The sequence below is a fragment of the Capra hircus genome, chromosome 8 (genome assembly GCF_001704415.2).
Source record: "Capra hircus breed San Clemente chromosome 8, ASM170441v1, whole genome shotgun sequence".
Classification (NCBI taxonomy): domain Eukaryota; kingdom Metazoa; phylum Chordata; class Mammalia; order Artiodactyla; family Bovidae; genus Capra; species Capra hircus.
In genome coordinates, this window is record NC_030815.1 from 84409199 (window position 1) to 84429583 (window position 20385).

The 20385-nt window shown below is 48.3% G+C and overlaps 1 protein-coding gene across 1 annotated transcript in view; it reads left to right on the forward strand.

The window, feature by feature from the left end:
- Window positions 1-20385, forward strand: part of WNK2 (WNK lysine deficient protein kinase 2) — a 147409-nt gene that overhangs the window by 99105 nt on the left and 27919 nt on the right. The window contains 7 exon segments of the mRNA XM_018052501.1: window positions 9439-10262; window positions 10445-10514; window positions 12509-12591; window positions 12688-13379; window positions 14612-14826; window positions 15700-15888; window positions 16619-16717. Coding sequence (XP_017907990.1) covers window positions 9439-10262; window positions 10445-10514; window positions 12509-12591; window positions 12688-13379; window positions 14612-14826; window positions 15700-15888; window positions 16619-16717 — 2172 coding nt within the window.

The window sequence follows — 20385 nt, forward strand, 5'->3', positions numbered from 1 at the left end:
TTTGGGTGAACTCCGGGAGTTGGTGATGGACAGGGAGGCCTGGTGTGCTGCAATTCATGGGATTGCAAAGAGTCAGACAGTACTGAGCGACTGAACTGAACTGAGGTTTGTCATAGCTTTCCTTCCAAGGAGTAAGCGTCTTTTAATTTCATGGCTGCAATCACCATCTGCAGTGATTTTGGAGCCGAAAAAAATAAAGTCTGTCACTGTTTCCCCATCTATTTGCCATGAAGTGATGGGGCCAGATGCCATGATCTTAGTTTTCTGAATGTTGAGTTTTAAGCCAACTTTTTCACTCTCCTCTTTCATCAGGGGGCTCTTTAGTTCTTTGCTTTCTGCCATAAGAGTGGTGTCATATGCCTATCTGAGGTTATTGATATTTTCTCCTGGCAATCTTGATTCCAGCTTGTGCTTCATTCAGTCCAGCATTTCTCATGATGTACTCTGCACATAAGTTAAATAAGCAGGGTGAGGCTTCATTACATAGGCACAATTGACTTAATCATTGGCCATTGGTGATTAATTCAACCTCCCTCCTCTCTTCCCTCTTAATCAGGGGCTGGGACTGAAAGTTCTAACCCTCTGATCACATGGTTGGTTCTCTTGGCACCCAGTCCCCACCCTTGGGTGGGACCCAAAAGTCATCTTCCGTGAAGCATTTTTAGGAACTGAGGGCAAGAGGCCAAATATTATACTTGTAATGTATAATTAATGCTTTTAATGGTCAGGAGAGTCCAAGGATTTGGGGAATCTGTGAGCCAGGAGGTATGGATGAACACCAAATATATGTTTTTCCTATAAATCACAAATATTGCAGACATGAAGCAGGAAGTGAGGGTGAGAGAAAACAGAGAGAAAGGGGAGGAGAAAAAAGCAGGAAAAAACAAAAGAGAGGAAGAAAAGCAATAATACCGAAGAAGCCCAGGCCCTGCTTTACACAGTGAAATCTGCATTTCTACACATAAGACCCAGCATCACTCTCTTTTGTACCTTCCAGGTGATTCCAATCTGCAGTTATCTTTAAGAGCCATGCCCTGTCCAGTTTTTGTAAATATTTAAAGAAGTGTCATAGTGCTGGCACAATAGCTTAATTTTTCCTGTGAAGTAAATACATTTATCTCAAAACAAAGTTTTCTGAAGCAAATTTTTGCTTGTCTGAGTTTGTACCAGCTAAAAGTAGGCTTCCTTTTTTTTTTCCCCCGAAGTGAAATCAGGGATCATTTATTCAGCTTCTTTTAAAGACATGTAATCACTGTTTTCCCAGGCCTGTAGCAAAAACTAATGTCTGCCTTTTTTCAGGCAACTTCATAATTCCGTGTTCCCAAAAGTTTTTGTCTTTTTGAGCAAGAATTCTTTCAGGTGTCTTTTATAGTCTTCCAAGGAGTTGGAATTTTTCCATTAAGAGAATTTGTAAAACTTAAATAAACAAAAATCTGGTGCAGTGTCTGGTCAATACAGCAGATGAATCAGAACTTGCCAGCCAAGCTGTAACAGTTTTTGCCTGGTCATCAAAGAAGCATTCAGTCTTGTGTTATACTAATGGAAGATGATGCGTTTTCTGTTGACTAATTTTGGACGCTTTTCATCAAGTGCTGCTTTCAGTTGGTCTAATTGGCAGCAGTACTTGTTGGAATTAATTGTTTGGTTTTCCTGAAGGAGCTTGCAAATAGAGGACTCCCTTCCAGTCCTACTGTATACACGACATCACCTTCTTTGGATGAAGACTGGCCTTCGGTTTTGTTGTTGGTGGTGGTTCATTTCATTTGCCCCACGATCTCTCCCATTCTATATTGTTTCACAGAATCTACTTTTCATCACCCTTCACAAATTGTTTTTAAAATGGAATGTTTTTCTTGCATTTCAATAGAGGATCACATGTAGACTTATGGTCAAGAGGGTTTCTGTGGTTTTTTTTTTTTTGGCTTAACTTACGAGACTTCCCTGGTGGCTCAGATGGTAAAGCGTCTGTCTACAATGCGGGAGACCTGGGTTCGATCCCTGGGTCGGGAAGATCCACTGGAGAAGAAAATGGCAATCCACTCCAGTACTATTGCTTGGAAAATCCCATGGACAGAGGAGCCTGGTAGGCTACAGTCCATGGGGTCACAAAGGGTCAGACAACGACTGAGCGATGTTCCTGACGTTCCTGATGTGGAACCCAAATATCAAAGCTATTAACATAACCAAGCTGGTACAAATGATTTTCATTGCTTGATTTGGATAGTTTGAGTGTGTCGGCTGTCTCCCATGTGGTATAACATTGATCTCAGTTAATGTCTCAATTTGATTGCTATCAATTTCAGCTGGTCTACCCAACCACAGGGCATTGTCTGGTATTGGTTTCTGTGATAGTTTATCATGGGAAATTGAATATAGTTCCCTGTACTATATGATGGGACCTTGTTGTTTATCCATTCTATATATAATAGTTTGCATCTGCTAATCTCAAACTCTCAATCCACCCTCCTTCAGTCCCCTTACTCTTTGTCAACCACAAGTCTGTTATCTATATCTGTGAGTTCATTTCTGTTTTGTAGATAAATGCATTTGTGTTATATGTTATATTTTAAGTTATTTATTTATGTATTTTTGGCTGTGCTGGGTCTTTGTTGCTGAGCATGAGCTTTAGTTGCAGAGAGCAGGGGCTACTCTTTGGTGTAGGTGTGTGGGCTCCAGCAGTTGGCGGCACGTGGACTCTAGAGTGTGGGGGTATGTAGGATCTTCCCAGACCAGGGATCGAACCTGTGTCCCCTGCATTGGCAGGTGGATTCTCAACCACTGGACCAACAGGGAAGCCCCTGTGTTATATTTCAGATTCTACATATAAATGATATTATATGGTATTTGTCCTTCTGTTTCTAACTTAAACTTCACTTAATAATAATCTCTAGTTCTATCCATGTTGCTGCAAATGGCATTGCTTTGTTCTTTTTATGGCTAAGTAGTATTTGTATATATATATCTCACATCTTCTTTATCTATTCATCTGTTGAAGGACATCTAAGTTGTTTCCATGAATCGGTGATTATGAATAATGCTGCTATGAACATAGGGGTACATGTGTCTTTTTGAATTATAGTTTTTTTCCAGATACATGCTGGATCATATGGCAACTCTATTTTTAGCTTTTTGAGGAACCTCCATACATGTTTTTCATAGTGGCTGCACCAACTTACATTCTCACCAACAGTGTAGGAGCGTTCTTTACTTTATGTCCTCTCCAGCATTTATTATATGTAGACTTTCAAGGATGGCTATTCTGACTGGTGTGAGGTGGTACCTCATTATGGTTTTGATTTCCATTTCTCTAATAATTAGTGATGTTGACCATCTTTTTATATTACTGTTGTTGGCCTATAATTTTTTCTTTTGTAAATGTATTTTTCTGAGTATCAGGGTGTAATGGTGGCCTCTTAGAATGAATTTGGGAATGCTCCCTCCTCTTCAGTTTGGGGGATAGTTTGGGAAGGCTAGGTATTAGCTCTTCTGTCTGGTTCTGGACTTTTGTCTGCTGGGAGTTTTTTGATGGCAAATTCAATTTCACTACTACTTAACTGTCTATTCCAATTGTCTATTTATTTCTGATTCAGTCTTAGAAGATTGTGTTTCTAGGGTTTTTATCCATTTATTCTAGGCTGTCCAAGTTGTTCCTGTATGATTTTGTTGTATATCTTTGATATTGGTTTTATTATTTCTTCTTTCATTTCTTATTTTGAGTCCTCTCTCTTTTTCTTAATGAGCCTGGATAAAGATATCAATTTTATCCTAAAAAAAAAAAAGGTAGCAAATGCTGGGTCTTGTTTTCATTGATTATTCTATTGTTGAAGTGGGTTTTTTTGTGGTTTTTTTGGTCTCTATTTTATTCTTCTCTGATCTTTATTATTTCTTTTCTTCTGCTGACTTTGGGCTTTGTTATTTGATTCCTTTAGACAGTAACCAATGTTGTTTATTTGAGATTTTTCTTCCTTTTTGAGGTAGGCCTTTATTGCTTCCCTCTTAGAACTTCCCTTTTCTGTGTCACATAGATTTTGGAAAGTTGTACTTTTATTTTCATTTCTCCAAATGTTTTCTGATAACCTCTTTGATTTCTTCATTGACCCATTGTTTTTATAATATCATACTATTTAGTCTCCGTGTTTTTGTTTTTTTCTCCATTTTTCTTCCTGTAATAAGTCCCAAAAGTGGAAAGTGGAAAAGTGAAAGTGTTAGTTGCTCGGTCATGTTCGACTCTTTGCAACCAGATGGACTATAGCCCACCAGGGTCCTCTATCCATATAATTTTCCAGGCAAGAATATGGGAGTGGGTAGCCATTCCCTCTCCAAAAGATTTTCCCAACCCAGGGATCAAACCCAGGTCTCCTGCATTACAGACAGATTCCTTACTCTCTAAGCCACCAGGAAGCCCAAGTTTCATAGTATTATTGTCAGAAAAAATGCTTGATGTAATTTCTGTCCTCTAAAGTTTTTGAGACTTGTTTTGTGGCCTACCATGTGATCTGTCCTGGAGAATGTTCCACATGCACTTGAAGAGAATGTATATTCTGCTGTTTTTAGATGGAATGTCTTACAGGTATATAATAAGTCCAACTGGTCTAATGTTAAGACCACTGTTTCCTTATTGGTTTTCTGTCTGTATGATTTCTCCCTTGATATAAGTGAAGTGTTATAATCATCTGTTCTTATTCTATTGTCAATTTTTCCTTTTTCTGACTATTAATATTTACTTTCCATATTTAGGTGCACCTGCATTTGGTTTTGTTCAGCTGCTAAGTCATGTCTGACTCTTTGTGACCCCATGGAGTGTAGGCTTCTCTGTCTTCCCCCATCTCCCAGAGTTTGTTCAAATTCATGTCCATCAAGTTGGTGATGCTATCTAACAGTTCTGTCCTGTGATGTCTTCAGCATCAGGATCTTTTCCAGTGAGTCAGCTCTTTGCATCAGGTGGCCAAAGTATTGGGGCTTCAGCAACAGTCCATCCAATGAATATTCAGGGATGATTTCCTTTAGGATTGACTAGTTTGATCTCCCTACTGTCCAGGGGACTCTCAACAGTCTTCTCCAGCACCACAGTTTGAAAGCTTTTCACACTTAGCCTTTTTTATGGTCATTTCAATACATGACTACTGGGAAAATCATAGCTTTGACTATACGGACATTTGTTGGCAAAGTGATGTCTCTGCTTTTAATATGCTGTCTAGGTTCATTGTACCTTTTCTTCCAAGGAGCAAGCATCTTTTAATGTCATGGCTTGTAGTCACTGTCCACACTGATTTTGGAGCCCAAGAAGATAAAATCTGCCACCGTTTCCAAATTTCCCCTTCTATTTGCCATGAAGTGATGGGACTATATGGGACCTGGTATCTTAGTTTTTCAACTGTTGACTTTTAAGCCAGCTTTTTCACTCTCCTCTTTCACCCTCATCAAGAGGCTCTTTAGTTCTGCTTCATTTTCTGCCATTAGCGTGGTATCATCTGCATATCTGAGGTTGTTGATATTCCTCCCATCAGTCTTGATTCAGTTTTTGTAATTCATCCAGCCTGACATGTCACATGATGCACTCTGCACAGAAGTTAAATAAACAGGGTGACAATATACTTCTTTCCCAGTTTTGAACCAGTCAGTTGTTCCATGTTCAGTTCTAACTGTTGCTTCTCGACTTGTATCCAGTTTTCTCAGGAGACTGGTAAGGTGGTCTGGTATTCCTGTCTCTTTAAGAATTTTCCACAGTTTGTTGTGAGCCACACAGTCAAAGGCTTTAGTGTAGTCAATATATTACATATATAGTGTGCATATATATTAAAGAATGTTATATTCTCTTCTGGTATTGATCACTTTATCAGTATAGAATGGCCTTCTTTGTCTGTTTTATAGACTTTCTCTTAAAGTCTATTTTGTAAGATAGGAGTATTGTTACCGCTTTCTTGTCTTTTTCATTTTTGTGAAATATCTCCTTCCATCCCCTCACTTGTAGTCTGTGTATCTTTAACTCAAACAGAGTCTCTCGAATAGATGGTCTTGTTTTTTATCCAGTCATCTCCTCTATGCCTTCTGATTGGAACATTTAGTCCATTGACATTTAAAGTGATTATATGTAGGTATGTACATATTGCTATTCTGTTACTTGTTTTCTGGGTCATTTTTTTCATTCTGTGTTCTTTTCCTCTTCTTTTAGTTTCTTTCCTTGTGGTTTGATTGTTTTGTTTAGTGGTATGCTTGTGTTGCTTTCTCCCTATTTTTGTGTGTAGGATTCTGATTTGTGGTTGCCATGGGGTTCATATGAGTGAGTGAAGTCACTCAGTCGTGTCCAGCTCTTTGCAATCCCATGGACTGTAGCCTACCAGGCTTCTCAGTCCATGGGATTTTCCAAGCAAGAGTACTGGAGTGGGTTGCCATTTCCTTCTCCAGAGGATCTTCCCAACCCAGGGATAGAACCCGGGTCTCCCACATTGTAGGCAGACACATTACCCTCTGAGCCATATGTTGACCTAAATATCTATTTATTTTAATCTGGTCATTTCAGTCATTTAAGTTCAAGCACATTCTTAAAAATCTCCATTATTTTACTCCTCTCCCCCACATTTTGTGAGTGTTTTGTTTTTTGTTTTTTTGGCTGTGCCACGCAGCATGCAGGATCTTATTTCCCCGAACCAGGGATTGAACCTGTGCCTCCTGCAGTGGAAGTGTGGAATCTTAACCACTGGACCACCAGTGGAGTCACCACATTTTGTGTTTTTTTATGTCATATCTTACATCTCCATATATATCCCTTAACTGTTTATTGTAGTTATAGTCAACTTTCTAATTTTTGTCTTTTAATCTTATATAAGCATTTGATCCACAGTCTTTGCTGTATATACTGTGTATTTTCCTTTACTGGTGGGATTTTCCCTTCCTATAAATTCTTTCCTTTTGTTGTACGCCTTTTTTTCCACTTGGAGAAGACTATCTAAGACTTCCTTTAAAGTTGGGTTAAATAAGAACTTTTAGTTTTTCCTTATCTGAGAAGTTCTTTAGCTGTCTTTTAATTCTGAATGATAATCTGGTTGGGTAGATTATCCTAAATTTTAGATTTTTCCTTTTTAGCACTATGGGTATGTCAAGCCATTCCCTTGTGGCTGTAAAGTTTCTGCAGAAAAATCAGCTGATGGACTTATGAGTGTTTCTTTACATGTTACTCTTTGTTTTTCTTTTGCTGCCTTCAGATTCTTTGTCTTTAACATTTACCATTTTAATTATGGTAGGTCTTGGTGTATATGTTCAGTTTGGGACACTCTGTGTTTACCGTACGTGGATATCTATTTTTCTTCAGGTTCAGAGAGTTTTCAGGCATAGTTTCATCAACTACATTTTTTTTTACCCTTTTCTCCTTTGGAACCTCAATAATGCAAATGTTAGTATGCTTGATATTGTCCTAGAGGTCCCTTAACTTATTCTCATTTTTTAATATTCTTTTTCTGTTCTGATTGGGTGGTTTCCATTATTCTGTCTCCCAGCTCTCTCAGGCATTCTTCTGTATCACTTACTCTGCTGTTAAACCTTTCTGGTGTTTTTTCATTTCAGTTGTATTTTATGACTTTATTTGTTGTATTTTCTACTTCTTTGTTAAAATTTTCACTGTGTTCATCTGTTGTCTTCCTTAGTTCATTGAGCATTCTTTTACTAAGGCTTTGAAATCTTTCTGATAAATTATTTATCTCTGTTTTATTATTTATTTTTTCAGGGGTTTTTCTCCTTTTTTCTCCCTGTGTCTTCTCATTTTGCTTAACGTCTGTTTTCTCTATGAAATTAGGTGAAACGTTACCCGTCTTGGTCTTAAAGAGTTGCGCTTGTATGGGAGCATCTCTGTTCAGTCTGTCTTTGCCCAGTGGCTTTGGTGGGAGAACTGGATCTGAACTAAGCAGGGTCATATCTTTTCCCAGAGTGTGCGGGCTGGTATCACCTTGATGGTAGGTAGGATTGGAGATGGAGAGGCTAGAGGCAGAGCCAGGTGTGATCTGGGGCTTCTTGTATGCTCATTGGTCATCACAGCCCTGTCAAGGGTGGGGTCTGGTCCCAAAGTCTAGAGCAGAATCCCTGAGGGTGGAGTTCAAGCTGCCTCCTTTCCCTCTGAGTATGTGCTCCCCACTTCCTGACAATGAAATGTTTGTTAAAGTGGAGATCTGTGCTAGAGCAAGAGGATCTGAGTGGTACCTGGTATAGGCCAGCGTGTGTGCTTGTACTGTGCCTGCACACCAATCAGAGCTCTAGTCTGTCGCTTCTGTGAACACCAGTAATGGCTGTCCCACCCTACCCCCGACCAGATGCAGGGCTGGGTGAGAGCCAGCTCTGTCTCCCACAAATGCACATTTCCCTCCACCATAGCAGCCTTTGACCTAGTGGGAAGCTGTGCTGAAGCTCCTGGTGCTGGAGTGGGTGCTCAGTGTGGTCTAGGGCATGCCTCGGATCAGTTGCAGGAAACTGACCAGAGTCCCAGGCACTTTCAATCTGCTTCCTCTATTTTGCTCCTAGGAGTAAACACTCTTCACAAGCAAATTCTAGGTTTCTTACAGCCCTCCTGGTTTTTAAATCCCACTGGTCCCACTGGTTTTCAAATCAACCAAGGGGACTCATCTTCTCGGTGTCAGACCCCAGGGATGGGATGTCTAACATGTGGTTCATACCGCTCACTCCTCAGGAAGGATCTCCAAGCCCATGTAATCCCCCTTTACCTCTGTGTCCCCTTCTAGGGGCATCAGTTCTGACCTGATCACTTTCTACCCGATTCAATGTCAATCTTTACAGCCTTGATTGTACCAAAGGCCTCCTGCCAGTCTTCAGTTTGATTTTAGTGAGAATTGTTCCACCTGTGATGTATTTTTGATGTGTTCGCAGAGGGTGGTGAACACGTTGTCCTTCAACTCTTTCATCTTGATCTCTCTCTGGTCCGAGCTTCTGATCTTACCAAAGCATGGTGTCTGGCTTATCAGAAGTTACTGTTCTCTCCAGGGCAGGGGAATGTGTACTGCTTGCTACTTAAGACTTTATAATTTTATTTACAGTTTTGTGGAATGGGCCAGTGCAAGGGTCATAAGAGCTGTTTTTATGGAGCTCACCTGGCACATGGGGGCATGGAAAGACAGTCAACAGACAGGGATAGGTTATGCCTGATGGCTAAGTGCTACCGAAAAATCAGAAGGAAGGTGGGATGTGCTAGTGCGGCTGAATGGGACACTTCTGGAACACAACCTGAGGTGGGAAGCAGGGTCGCAGGAAGATGTGTGCAAGGAGTCTCAGGCCGGAGCTAGCACATGCATGAAGTTGGCATGTCGGAGAAAAGCAGAAGAGGACTGGTATATAGAGCACTACCAGTTCAAAGAAGGCATCTTTTTAGCTAGCAAAGTGCCAGGTGAATAGGACCAGAATAGGTTAGTATAGAGGCATTTTTCTTATTTCTTCTAGATTCAGCACCCTCTAAAGACCAGCTATCCTCCAAGGAGAAACCCAGCTTCTCAACTGATCTGCAGCTTCTGAGCCAAGCAGGCCCCAGGGACCTTCCTGGTGGTGCACCAGCCCCTTTGGTGCCGTCATCCCCTCCCGTGACTGCTCTGTCCCAAGACATGGCCCCACCAGCTGCCAGTCCTAAGCTGGAGCCAGCATCGGGGCCTGCCATGCAGGCAGGGGGCCCAGGAACCCCTCAGGGGCCGGCCAGTGAGCATAAGACTCCCTGGCCACTAATGGAGACTCTTGATGCTCATCTTGTTGCACAGTCCCCTGACATGGGCCGAGGGCCTTGTGCCCCACCTTTGGAGGCCCCCCTTCACCCCATGGGTCTGGGGGATCCTGCCTTAGCCAGAGAGCCCATCACCAAGGGGGAGCCCCTGTCAGCTTTGGCCCCCACATCTGCTGCCCCTGGTGGGGCCCCTCAGCCCACTGTGAGCCAGCCCCTTCCCCCACTCCCCACTGTGGTAGGAGCAATCAGTCTGGCCACTCCCCAGCTCCCCAGTCCCCCACTGGCACCCACCGCCCCTCCTCAGCCACCTTCAGCCTTGGAGTCAGATGGAGAAGGGCCGCCCCCAAGGGTGGGCTTTGTGGACAGCACCATCAAGAGCCTGGACGAGAAGCTGAGGACTCTGCTCTACCAGGAGCACGTGCCCACCTCCTCAGCCTCGGCCGGGACCCCTGTGGAGGCAGGTGACCGAGACATCACCCTGGAACTCCCAAGAGGGGATGAGCCCCGTACAGAGGCCTCTGGGGGCAGTCTGGCCCTGCTGCCCCAGCCTGCGGTGAGTACTGCCCGAGGCACTGTCTCCAGGCAATTCATGTCTGACCCACCCACACGTGTTTTGCTTGAGTTGCCTAGGGAGAAGGAATCCATCCTTTGAACTGGAGGAGAGGATATGCAGTTTTGCTACAGAGATGTTAGCAAGTAAGGCTCACAGCTCTTTTTTTCTGTTTCATTCTTCAGTTGGAAAAGTCAGAAATGGCCCCTGGATTAGAGGTCACACTGGAGCAGTCCGTGTCCTCGTCAGTGACAGGTAACAAGCCATAGGTGTTACCAGCCTTCCTTACTTTGAAACATTCTGCTCCTTTTCCCTTCATCCCCACAGCATCTTGGGTGGGACCCAGATGTGGCAGAAGTAGTTCCAGCACAAACCATGTGTTCACACTCCAAGAGAAAGCCCTCTGTGGAAATGGGTGAACGCCCTATTGACTGGGTATTGGGATCTTAACAGGGCCTGTCTGGCTCCCCAGTGCTCTCAGTATATTCGGTGGATACCCCTAGCTCCTCTTTCTATAGGAGGTTATAAGGTGACTGTGGTTATTTTGGACAGAATGCAGGGCTGGGGCTGGGGAGTTCCAACAGGTCTGTGGAAGCTGCTGGGCTAGAGCCATCCGTGAAGTTCTGAAACAGGATTTCTTCAGTACTTTCTTTGAGTACTGTGCACCTCTGCAGGAATTCTTGCTGTTGTTCTCATTTCACTTCTTCTAAGTCACGTCCGTCGTGTCCGACTCTGTGCGACCCCACAGACGGCAGCCCACCAGGCTCCCGTCCTTGGGATTCTGCAGGCAAGAACACTGGAGTGGGTTGCCATTTCCTTCTCCAGTGCATGAAAGTGAAAAGTGAAAGTGAAGTCTACCTGAACACATACGTTTTAGCACAAGGGAGTTGGTCTGATCTAAGGTGTTGGTTCTTTCTCGGCCTGGAATTTCTTGAGAGATGGGCAAGATAAGGATCCAGCTGACCTTGTAATGGGACCATGGGTGTGTATCAGTGGCAAGAACAGTCTTCCCAGATCACAGAACAAGGGGAGTGGACCGTTGGATTCTGTGGCTGGACCCCAGGACACTGCATTCTTATAGATGCCACAACTTTAGAGGGGTGGGGCTTCTGGGATTGGGGTCAGAAGGCGTAACATATGATGTTTACCTGGGGAAGATAAGGATCATGGGATGAAGCAGGAGTGGGCTGGGCAAGGGAGAAGGTGAGAGATTGTACCTGAGTGCCCGCTCCATCTCCTTTTGCCTTCTTTCTGTGAGTTGTGTACCATGGGCAGCCACCTTATGCAGCATCAGTGCCTTCGAGTGCTGGAGCCTTCCAGAGTATGGAACTGACAGGGAAACTCTTAAGAGATAGATTCTAGTTTGGAAAAGGTTAATTTTTCTGGTGGTCAGAGCTGATCAGAAATAGAGTGCAGTTGGTAATGAGCCTCCTGTCCCTAGAGGTGTGCAAAGCAAGATTGGATGATCTTCACCATAGTCGTGTAGGGAGGAGTATTGTGTATTGCCTAGAGTTGGGGCTGCATGACAGATGGATCTGGGTCTTCTCAGGAATCTGCAGGGGCAGCCCACCAGCCTGGCTGGAGGCTCTTTCAGCCCCTGTCATGCCTCCCCCAATCCCCTGTGCACGGCAGCATGTCAATTCAGCTCAGGCTAACACACAGCTCTGGTTTTCTTTGCTATGTGCAGGTCCCAACTCAGGCCAGGCTTCCACACATCAGCTCCTTCTGCTTCTATTGTTTACTCTTCACAGCAACCTGGGAAGGCTGGTCAAATGTATCATCTGTAGATGGGGAAATGGGACAGTCTCAGATGACAGGGACCTTCCATAGACTTTGGAGCAGCAGGATTAGGAGTCAGCCTTATTGTTCTGATCTTCCTGGGCCTCATAAGAGCCTTTCATCATCAGAACATGCCGGGGAGAGAGAAGGCGATGCTGTCAGGTGAGACAAGGCACATCAGGGGTATAGAGAGGAAAGGTGAGGCAGGCGATGGTAATCAGGTGCATGGAAGGCCTGGCTGTGCCTGAGGGTTTTGACCAGGGGTCTTCAGGGATCTGGGTAGTATTGGGCTGATGTCTCCCCCCTTTTCTGGATCACAGGGCATCTCCTGTGAAGTGATGGGGTTAGGATGTCAGTAGTTTCTGTTTTCCAGCTACACACACCGCTTCTCACTGCCACTCCCTTTCTCTTCTGGATGGCTGCCTTTGTTCTTTGCACCAGCCTGAGTAATGGTTTTAACGTTTCTACAGCTGAATCATCTTTGAGCCACACGCTTGGCCGTGAGGGAGCACAGGTGGCCTCAGATTTGCTCGCAGCACCCAGTGCCCCCCAGGTAAGAAGTTTTCTCCAGTGAGATGCTCAGTGGGTTGGCGGGCTTGCTCTCTGATGGTGTTTGCGTGGAATCTTTTCCTTTCCACTGTTTCCCAAGGATGTCCCTGCTTCTGCCATCCCTGCCCATCTGGAGCCCACAGACCGGACCAGCAGGGTCCCTGGGGAAACCTTGGCCGAGTCCATGCAGAGCTGCCCGGGGACGTTGATTGAGGGTGGCAAGGACAGCCAACCCCAGCCTCACAGCACTCTGGTATCAGGATCCCCTCCGAAGTGGCCAGGGCAGCAGGATGGCAGCTCGCCAGCCAAAACCGTGGGCCGGTTCTCAGTGGTCAGCACCCAGGATGAGTGGACTCTGGCCTCCCCCAATAGCCTGCGGTACTCAGCCCCACCTGACGTTTACCTGGACGAGGTTCCCTGCAGCCCAGACATGAAGCTGGCTGTGCGGCGGGCACAGACGGCCTCCTCCATCGAGGTCGGCATGGAAGAGCCCATGTCCAGTGACTCTGGGGACGAGTCCCCTCGCAGGAGGCCTTCTGTGCAGCAGCATGCCTCCCTGCCCAGCAGCAGTGGTGGTGTAGCCAGTGACTTTGTGAAGAAGGCCGCTGCCTTCCTGCAGAGGTCCTCTCGGGCTGGCTCCCCAGGCCTGGAGACACCCAGCAGGATGGGCGTGAAGGTCCCCACCATCAGCGTGACCTCCTTCCACTCCCAGTCATCCTACATCAGCAGTGACAACGACTCAGAGATTGAGGATGCTGATATCAGGAAAGAGCTGCAGAGTCTTCGAGAGAAGTAGGTCCTGTGGAACAGGTCAGGTCTGGGCTATGGTGTCAGGGGAAGTATCCGGCAGCTGAAGTCCATGTCCTGCCATGCGCACTTTGAGCTGCTTGGGCTGGGTGACAGGGCAGAGGCAGTGTCCCTGCCATCAGATCTGGTCCCTGGTCTCTGGGGCCCACACCTCCCCTCCTCCTTCAGTCTCACACGTAGGGCTTGATCACACTTGCTCTCTCCCCCTGCAAGTTTACCTGCTCCTGCTGTGCTCAGGGTCACTGAGATACAGCTAAGCCGTGAAGTCTCCTTCAGGACAAGAGGGCCCCACACTTTAGTTACTAAGTTCGGGAGAGGCTGGAATCCTTGGGAAGGAGTGGCTATGGGCTCTTGGAGTGGGCCCCGAAATGGAGATGTGGGCAGGAGAAGCCCGTGCTCTCTCCTGCTCTTGGCTGTGCAGAGAGGGCCCCAGCCTTAGCTGCATGCTCCCTGAGGAAGGCCAACTGGGACCACCCAGCCCTGTCCTAGACTTTCCTAGAAACTGCCCTTGCCCACAGTCAGTGATTCCACTCAAGTCTTAACAGCAGCTTCCCACCCATGTGACCTGGCATCTCGGCTCTATTCTCAGGAATAGTGTTGCTTGTGGGGTCAGCCTTAGCTGGAAGCTCTCCTGGGCACAGCTGGAGCCCCCAGGGCCCTGGGTAATAACATATTTTCTGTAGACTCGCTTGTACAGGCTTCTCTCCTCTGAGAGGCCTCTTGTGCTGTGTTCCCTCACATGGAGGAAGTAACACTTATTTGCCTGATAAGCTAAGGCAGTCTTCCAATTCTGAGCCCTGATTATTTGTTTCTTCACCCATGTTTATGAGTAGGGTTTGTATTGTAAGCATAAATGTGAGAAGTTGTTCATATCCTCCCCCGGTACACCCCCCCCGCCAAAAAAAAAAAAACCTCAGCAATGTTACAAGTCTGGGTATATTGGAAAACTTGAATATCTTAGGCTGGTCTTCATGCAGTTCTGTTGTTGGGTGAGTTGATGCCAGAGGTCTCAGTGATACTCCCATTTGGCTTAGGTGTAAACAGAAGGTGATGTTTAAATGCCCTTGTGTCCCCTGTGCATGGCCTGTCTGCCCAGCCTACCCTGCAGGCTCTACTCCTCATACCCATCCTACCAGTCCTGGGCTCTCCTGGAGGGGCCTCATGTTGGAAACGACCAGAATGCCCACCTGGCTTCCCTCTTCCTTTCCCTCCTACAGGCATCTGAAGGAGATCTCAGAGCTACAAAGTCAGCAGAAACAGGAGATTGAGGCCCTGTACCGCCGCCTAGGCAAGCCGCTACCCCCCAACTTAGGCCTCTTCCACACGGCCCCACCCATCGGCCGCCGGAGAAAGACCAGCAAGAGCAAGCTGAAGGCGGGGAAGTTGCTGAGCCCCCTGGTGCAGCAGCTCAAGGTCGTGGCCTCCAGCACAGGTTGGCCCAGGGCCCTCCTAGCCACCCTCAGCCGTGGGAGCTGGGCAGATGGGAGGCAGGCACTAGGCCTTGGAAGAGCGCTTCTTGAATCTCCTTTCGGAGCAAGGAAGCGTCTTCAGGCCCGAGAGAGCCAAGGCCTCCACCCCTCCTGCCAGGAGGGAAGAACCAGAGTCCCAGCTGCCTGTGGGTTGCAGTGTGCTCCTCCCTGCAGAGTGCTGCCCGGGCAGGGGTCTGCTTCCTCTGATCCCATTTCTCAGATGTATGTCAGCCCCTGACAGTGGGGGTTGAGCAGCTGCCTTGGGGGAGGGAGAGGATGATAGGGACCCTCCCTGCTCCCCAGCCTTTAACCACAATGCCCAGGCTCTAAGAGTACACACCCCAAGCCCCCACACTCTGGGGTGGGGACCCAGTGAGCTGAAAGCCCCAAATGTGCCAGGTGGGAAGCCAGCAGTAAGCTGACCTTAAGCCTTCCCTCTCCATGTTGCAGGTAACCTGCAGGATACACACCCAAGAATTTCTAAGATTACCCAAAATTACATGAATTCCATATCAATTCCTAAAGCTAACATGAGACTTCAGAGACTTAGGAAATCCACAGGTCCCCTTTGAGCCCACGTGTATATCTGCAGATGGGCCGTGGTTCTTTCACAGTGTTTGCGCAACGTAGGTTAGCACCAGTGGAAACAGTGATCATTTTCTTCGATCTTCCTGACAACTGCACATGGGTTATCCAGCAATGTACCCATTGCCTGTAGGGACTCAGCTTCCCCAAGGTCACCCAGCAAAGAGCAGGGAGGATAGACGTGGCCTGAGCTGGCTGGTCTGTCCTGTGGTGCCTCATCGTGCCTGTCACCCCTTCTCCCCCCAACCCAGGTCACTTGTCAGACTGCAGCAGAGCCCCTCCTGCTAAGGACCCTGCCCAAGCTGGGGCAGGGCCCACAGCAGCTTCAGACCCATGTGGGAAGGCAGTTCAGACTCAGCAGCCTTGCTCCGTGCGGGCCTCCCTGTCTGCAGACATCTGCTCCGGCTTGGCCAGTGATGGAGGCGGAGCGCATGGCCCAGGTGATTCCCAGCTCGCCCGTCTCCGAGCATGTGCTAGCCTCATAGGGCCCGTGTGGCATAGAGGGGACATGAGCTGCGGCCAAGGCTGCCGACAGCCTCTTAAGGAAAAAAAAAAACGTTAGATGTAGATTTTGAATGAGAAAAGTGGATGGCCTGCCCATCATCAAGTCTTGCTGTAAGCGGCTCAGAGGGAGGTGCGCTTTGCAAGAGCCGGCCTGGGGAAGGCGCCAGGACCACTGAGAGGTCAGATGTGGCATCTGCTGTGAGCTCTGCGCCAGTTCCCAGGCACTGGCCCACCCCCACCCTACCCCACTCCCCACTAAACATGGGTCCTTCCGTCAGGAGGGCCAGTTGGGGGGACGAGGGCACAGCTCTCGAGCTGGGAGATTGGCCTTGAGGAGGAAATGCTCGTCACCGCTGCCGTGGATGCAGCGGCTACGCGATGAGGTGCTCCACCCCCACCATCTCTCTCCAGAGAAGTCGTGGTGACCGCTGCTGGTGCCCACCCCCCACCCTGCCCCGCACGCTCTCCTGGGGTCCGCTTCTCTTCCGCTCCAACATCGCCTCCTTTCCATTATGTGATCAGTGGCTGTGGTCCTCTGGGCTGGGCTAGGTGGAGCCGTGGATGCTAAGTGAAGAGGCTGATATGGCTGGTGGTGTGTAGGAGGAATCCCAGAGACTGTACTTGATGCCTGTCTCTTTGTTTTCTTCCCTCTATATTCATTTGCAGGCTGGACGGTTTACCACCCAACGTCTGAGAGAGTGACCTATAAGTCTAGTAGCAAACCTCGCGCTCGATTCCTCAGTGGACCCGTGTCTGTGTCCATCTGTCTGTATTTGTTCTTTTGTATTTTATCACCTCCTGGCCCTTGGTTTCTCCCCTGCCCCTCCCTGTCTTCATTATCTTCCATACATTTTGTAGGACACCTTACCCTACCCCCATTGAAATCATGTACTTGATATAAAAAATGGAACCCCGTCCATGCCCACCCTTCTAGCCCCAGAAAGCGCCAGTGCATGCTCTTGGCTGGCTCATGCCTGGACACCAAAAGCATGTGCAGTGGTTTCCCACTCCCAGCCTCTGGCGCTCTGCCCCAGGCCCCAAGGTGCTCTGCATTTCTTTTGTCACTCGTTTGTTTAGTGTTTTTTTTTTTTTTCTTTTTTTATGTTGGACGTAGTTTTATTTCTGTTGCAATCGTGGCAGATTTACACGTCCGCTGTCCCCAGTTCCAGCGACAACAAAAAGACAACCCCGGCCTTCTCTAGACGCATGGTGTGTTTCACACGTGTCTGGACTCTGAAGACATGCATGTAGCGAGCCGAGACAGTTCTAGAAGGTCACTGGAGGGTGTAACTTCTGTACAAGGGCCGTATCACAACATCCAGTACTGTTAACCCACTGCCCCACTCCCTGCATGTGGAAATGCTGAGAGAACGTGCTCCAGCTAGGATGCCCCAGCCCCCCCTCCATTCTTGTCACGTCAGGAATCTCTGACCCTGAGAGATTCCAAGCCTCCTGCTGTGCCCCTGTGTGTGGGCCCGGCCCCTCCTGGCCTTCTCTCTAGCTGGAGCACTTTACTTGGTGTATTTCCCTCTCATCTCACCGACCTCAGAGATGAAGTCAATTATTCAGTTCCCCAAAGCTCTGCTAAATCAAAACTCAAGTCCCAGTCATCATCTGCCTCCCTGGAACACACTGCTCGTACCCAGGGACTCCGTGTCCAGGAATGGCACATCTGCTCAGGCTGTCCAAAATCGTTTCCATCCTTCAGACCAATTGGCCAATGATTCAGAAGCTGTGAGGTTTTCAGGTTTTTGTTTTTCAACAGAAGCGTTAAGCTTTTTTACCCATTGGATTGTACATGCTGGTTTAGGGCCTCTGGCTTTTGCTGGTACAATAAAGATACATTGTGCTTGCTGGGATCTGAGGCCACATCCATGGCAGGCATCCATCAGAGTTCAGTGTCCATCCCCATCAGAGTGACTTTGGCACCCTCCCCAGGAGGGCCAGGTCAGAGGCATAAGACTGTGGAGAAATGCGCAGGAACTGCCCAGTGCTCCTTGTCTGCTAACAGCCCCCACCCCACCCCCGTTTCTGCTCAGGTGTCTTGGGTCTGCAGGTTAGTTGCCAAGTTTAGGAGGGGGCTGGAGCCTGCATGCATCCTGGCTCCCCACTCACCTCGCGCATCACCCACTAGTCCTCTTTCTTCTGCCTGTGTGTGCCTGGCTCTCGCCTGGGAAGCTGTGGTGAGGGCACCTGCCCCTCTAGGCATCTCCAGGCATCTCCTAGTCAGACAAATGTGTGTATCACTGCTTGAGGGTGGCTAGCCAGGAGTGGGAAGCAGATTAGAGCAGGGCATTTGGGGTAAAAGTGTGAATGAAGAGTACCATGTGGCCCCTGAGGTCCTTGCCAGGCTACCTTTCTACTCAGGTGGTTCTACTCTTTTTTAAGGGTTTTCACTTATATCATTATTAATTATTGTTTCAAGATAAAAAATTATTTGAGGCTCAGTAGGGACAAAGGGTTTATGTTTTCCTTCTGTGCTTGTGTGTGTGGTTAGGAAGAAAGAAATGTGTGTGGCATGGCTTGGTGGCAAATGGGGAGCTGGCCTACGTAGATTGATTATAGGTGATGGTACATGCTGGCCTATAAGGCTTTATTTCCTCCAGTGCCATGAATCCAATAATGCTGCCTGTTTTCACACAGTGGCCCTTTTAGGCATACCATGGCTAAGCTCAGAGAAGGCAATGGCACCCCACTCCAGTATGGTTGCCTGGAAAATCCCAGGGACGGCGGAGCCTGGTGGGCTGCCGTCTATGGGGTCACACAGAGTCGGACATAACTGATGTGACTTAGCAGCAGCAGCAGCAGCATGGCTGAGCTCCTAGTCTTGGGGCCACAACGTGGCCCCCACATGCTCTGGGGTTGCTGGTCAGGAGGGTGTACTGTGGGTTCCTGCCCTGGACCCGCTCACTGCAGCCTCCAGCTGAGCCATGTGAAGGTTGAGCCTGTGCCCCTGCCCCTGCCACTCTAACGGGGTGGGATACCCCAGGACTGCCCATCCTGTCCCATGTGTGCTGGCATTTGCTGAGCCCTGCAGGGGGTTCTCTTGGACCTGTAGTCTGCCAGTTTCTGGGTGACCACAGAGCTTTTTGCTCTGAGAGGAGACTGAGCATATGCCTCAGTGAGAGACCAGAGGGAAATATTTAGGGCTGGCTTCAGCCCCTGAAGGCTGAGAGGCGGGGGGACTTCGGGTTGGCTGCAAGGGCAGAGGGAGCTTGAGCTTGGGTGCTAAGGGCCGTGGCTCTGGGGTTGTGGGGGCAACTGGTCCAGCCCAGAGCTGGAGGTAAAGCCAAGAGCATGTTTTCGGTTTGTTCAGGAGACAGGACTCTAGCAAAATAAAACCTGTGTTAAGCTTTGAAGTATACAAAGAAGGTCCCAGCTTCCATGAAGCTTGGAGAAGATAAGAGGGGTTAGAGATGGGTGGAGGCACCTGAGGTGGAGCTGCAGGCAGCTTTGGGAGGTGGGGAGGTAGCTTGAGGTGGCGAAGTAGCCATGCCCAGGATGGAGAGCCAGGGGAGGGTGAAGGCTGGGTGCTGCCGTACGGTGGGTGTCAGAACAGGCCAGCCCTCAGAGCCGTAGGTGGGCCGACATTCAGGGAAGGACAGACTTGGGAGTGAGGCTCTGGGCACAGACCCCTCCTTGTAGCCAGTGGAGGCTTCAAGGAAGCTTGTAGTCAGGGGTGTGAGGTCATGTTCAGAAAGTGGTTGTGTCCTGTTAGTCAGAAGCTGTGGTCAGACCCGTTGGTCCTCCCTGCCCCCGCTCTTCATCGGAACAGAGGCAGGCACGGGCACATGGAACAGTGAGGTCTGCTGTGTTTTTCTCACGTGTCCAGCAGCAGCAGGCCGGGTGTTGTCCATGCTGTAGCCAGTTTGTCTCTGGGACCGCTAGGTGCCACAGTGCAGCCCCCCAGGTTCTTCCCTCACCTGGGACTATTCTCATCCAGGCACTCAGGATGAACTGTCCTCAGGGTAGGCCCTCTGCCACTTGGGGAATGAAGTTCAGGGTGGAGTCATCCTAGGGTAGAGCTGAGACACATCCTTCCTCCTTGCCCATGCTTCCCAGAAAAGTTTCAGCTCCATGCTCGGGTCTAGGTGGCTTGGTACGGAGACACTCAGGATGATGTTTCGTCTCTGTCGCGTTTGTCTCCTGTGCCAGGAGAGGGCACCTGACACCGCTGCCAGGCACAAGGTGACCGGCGGACTCGCCTCTTCCCCGGGGGGAGCGGGGAGGCCCCTGGCTGGTCTGCACTGAGCCTGTTGCCCCAGTTCCTTGTGAGCTTCTTAGTATTTGAAGCTTGGTAAACTGCAAGTGTGATAGTGGCTCCAGGGCCTGGCCCAGGCAGATGTGATAGTGGCTGCCCTGGCCCGCATCTTGAGCAGTTTGCCTGCATCATGTATCCTGGGATTTGAGGTGTCCTTCTGGCACTTCAAGGG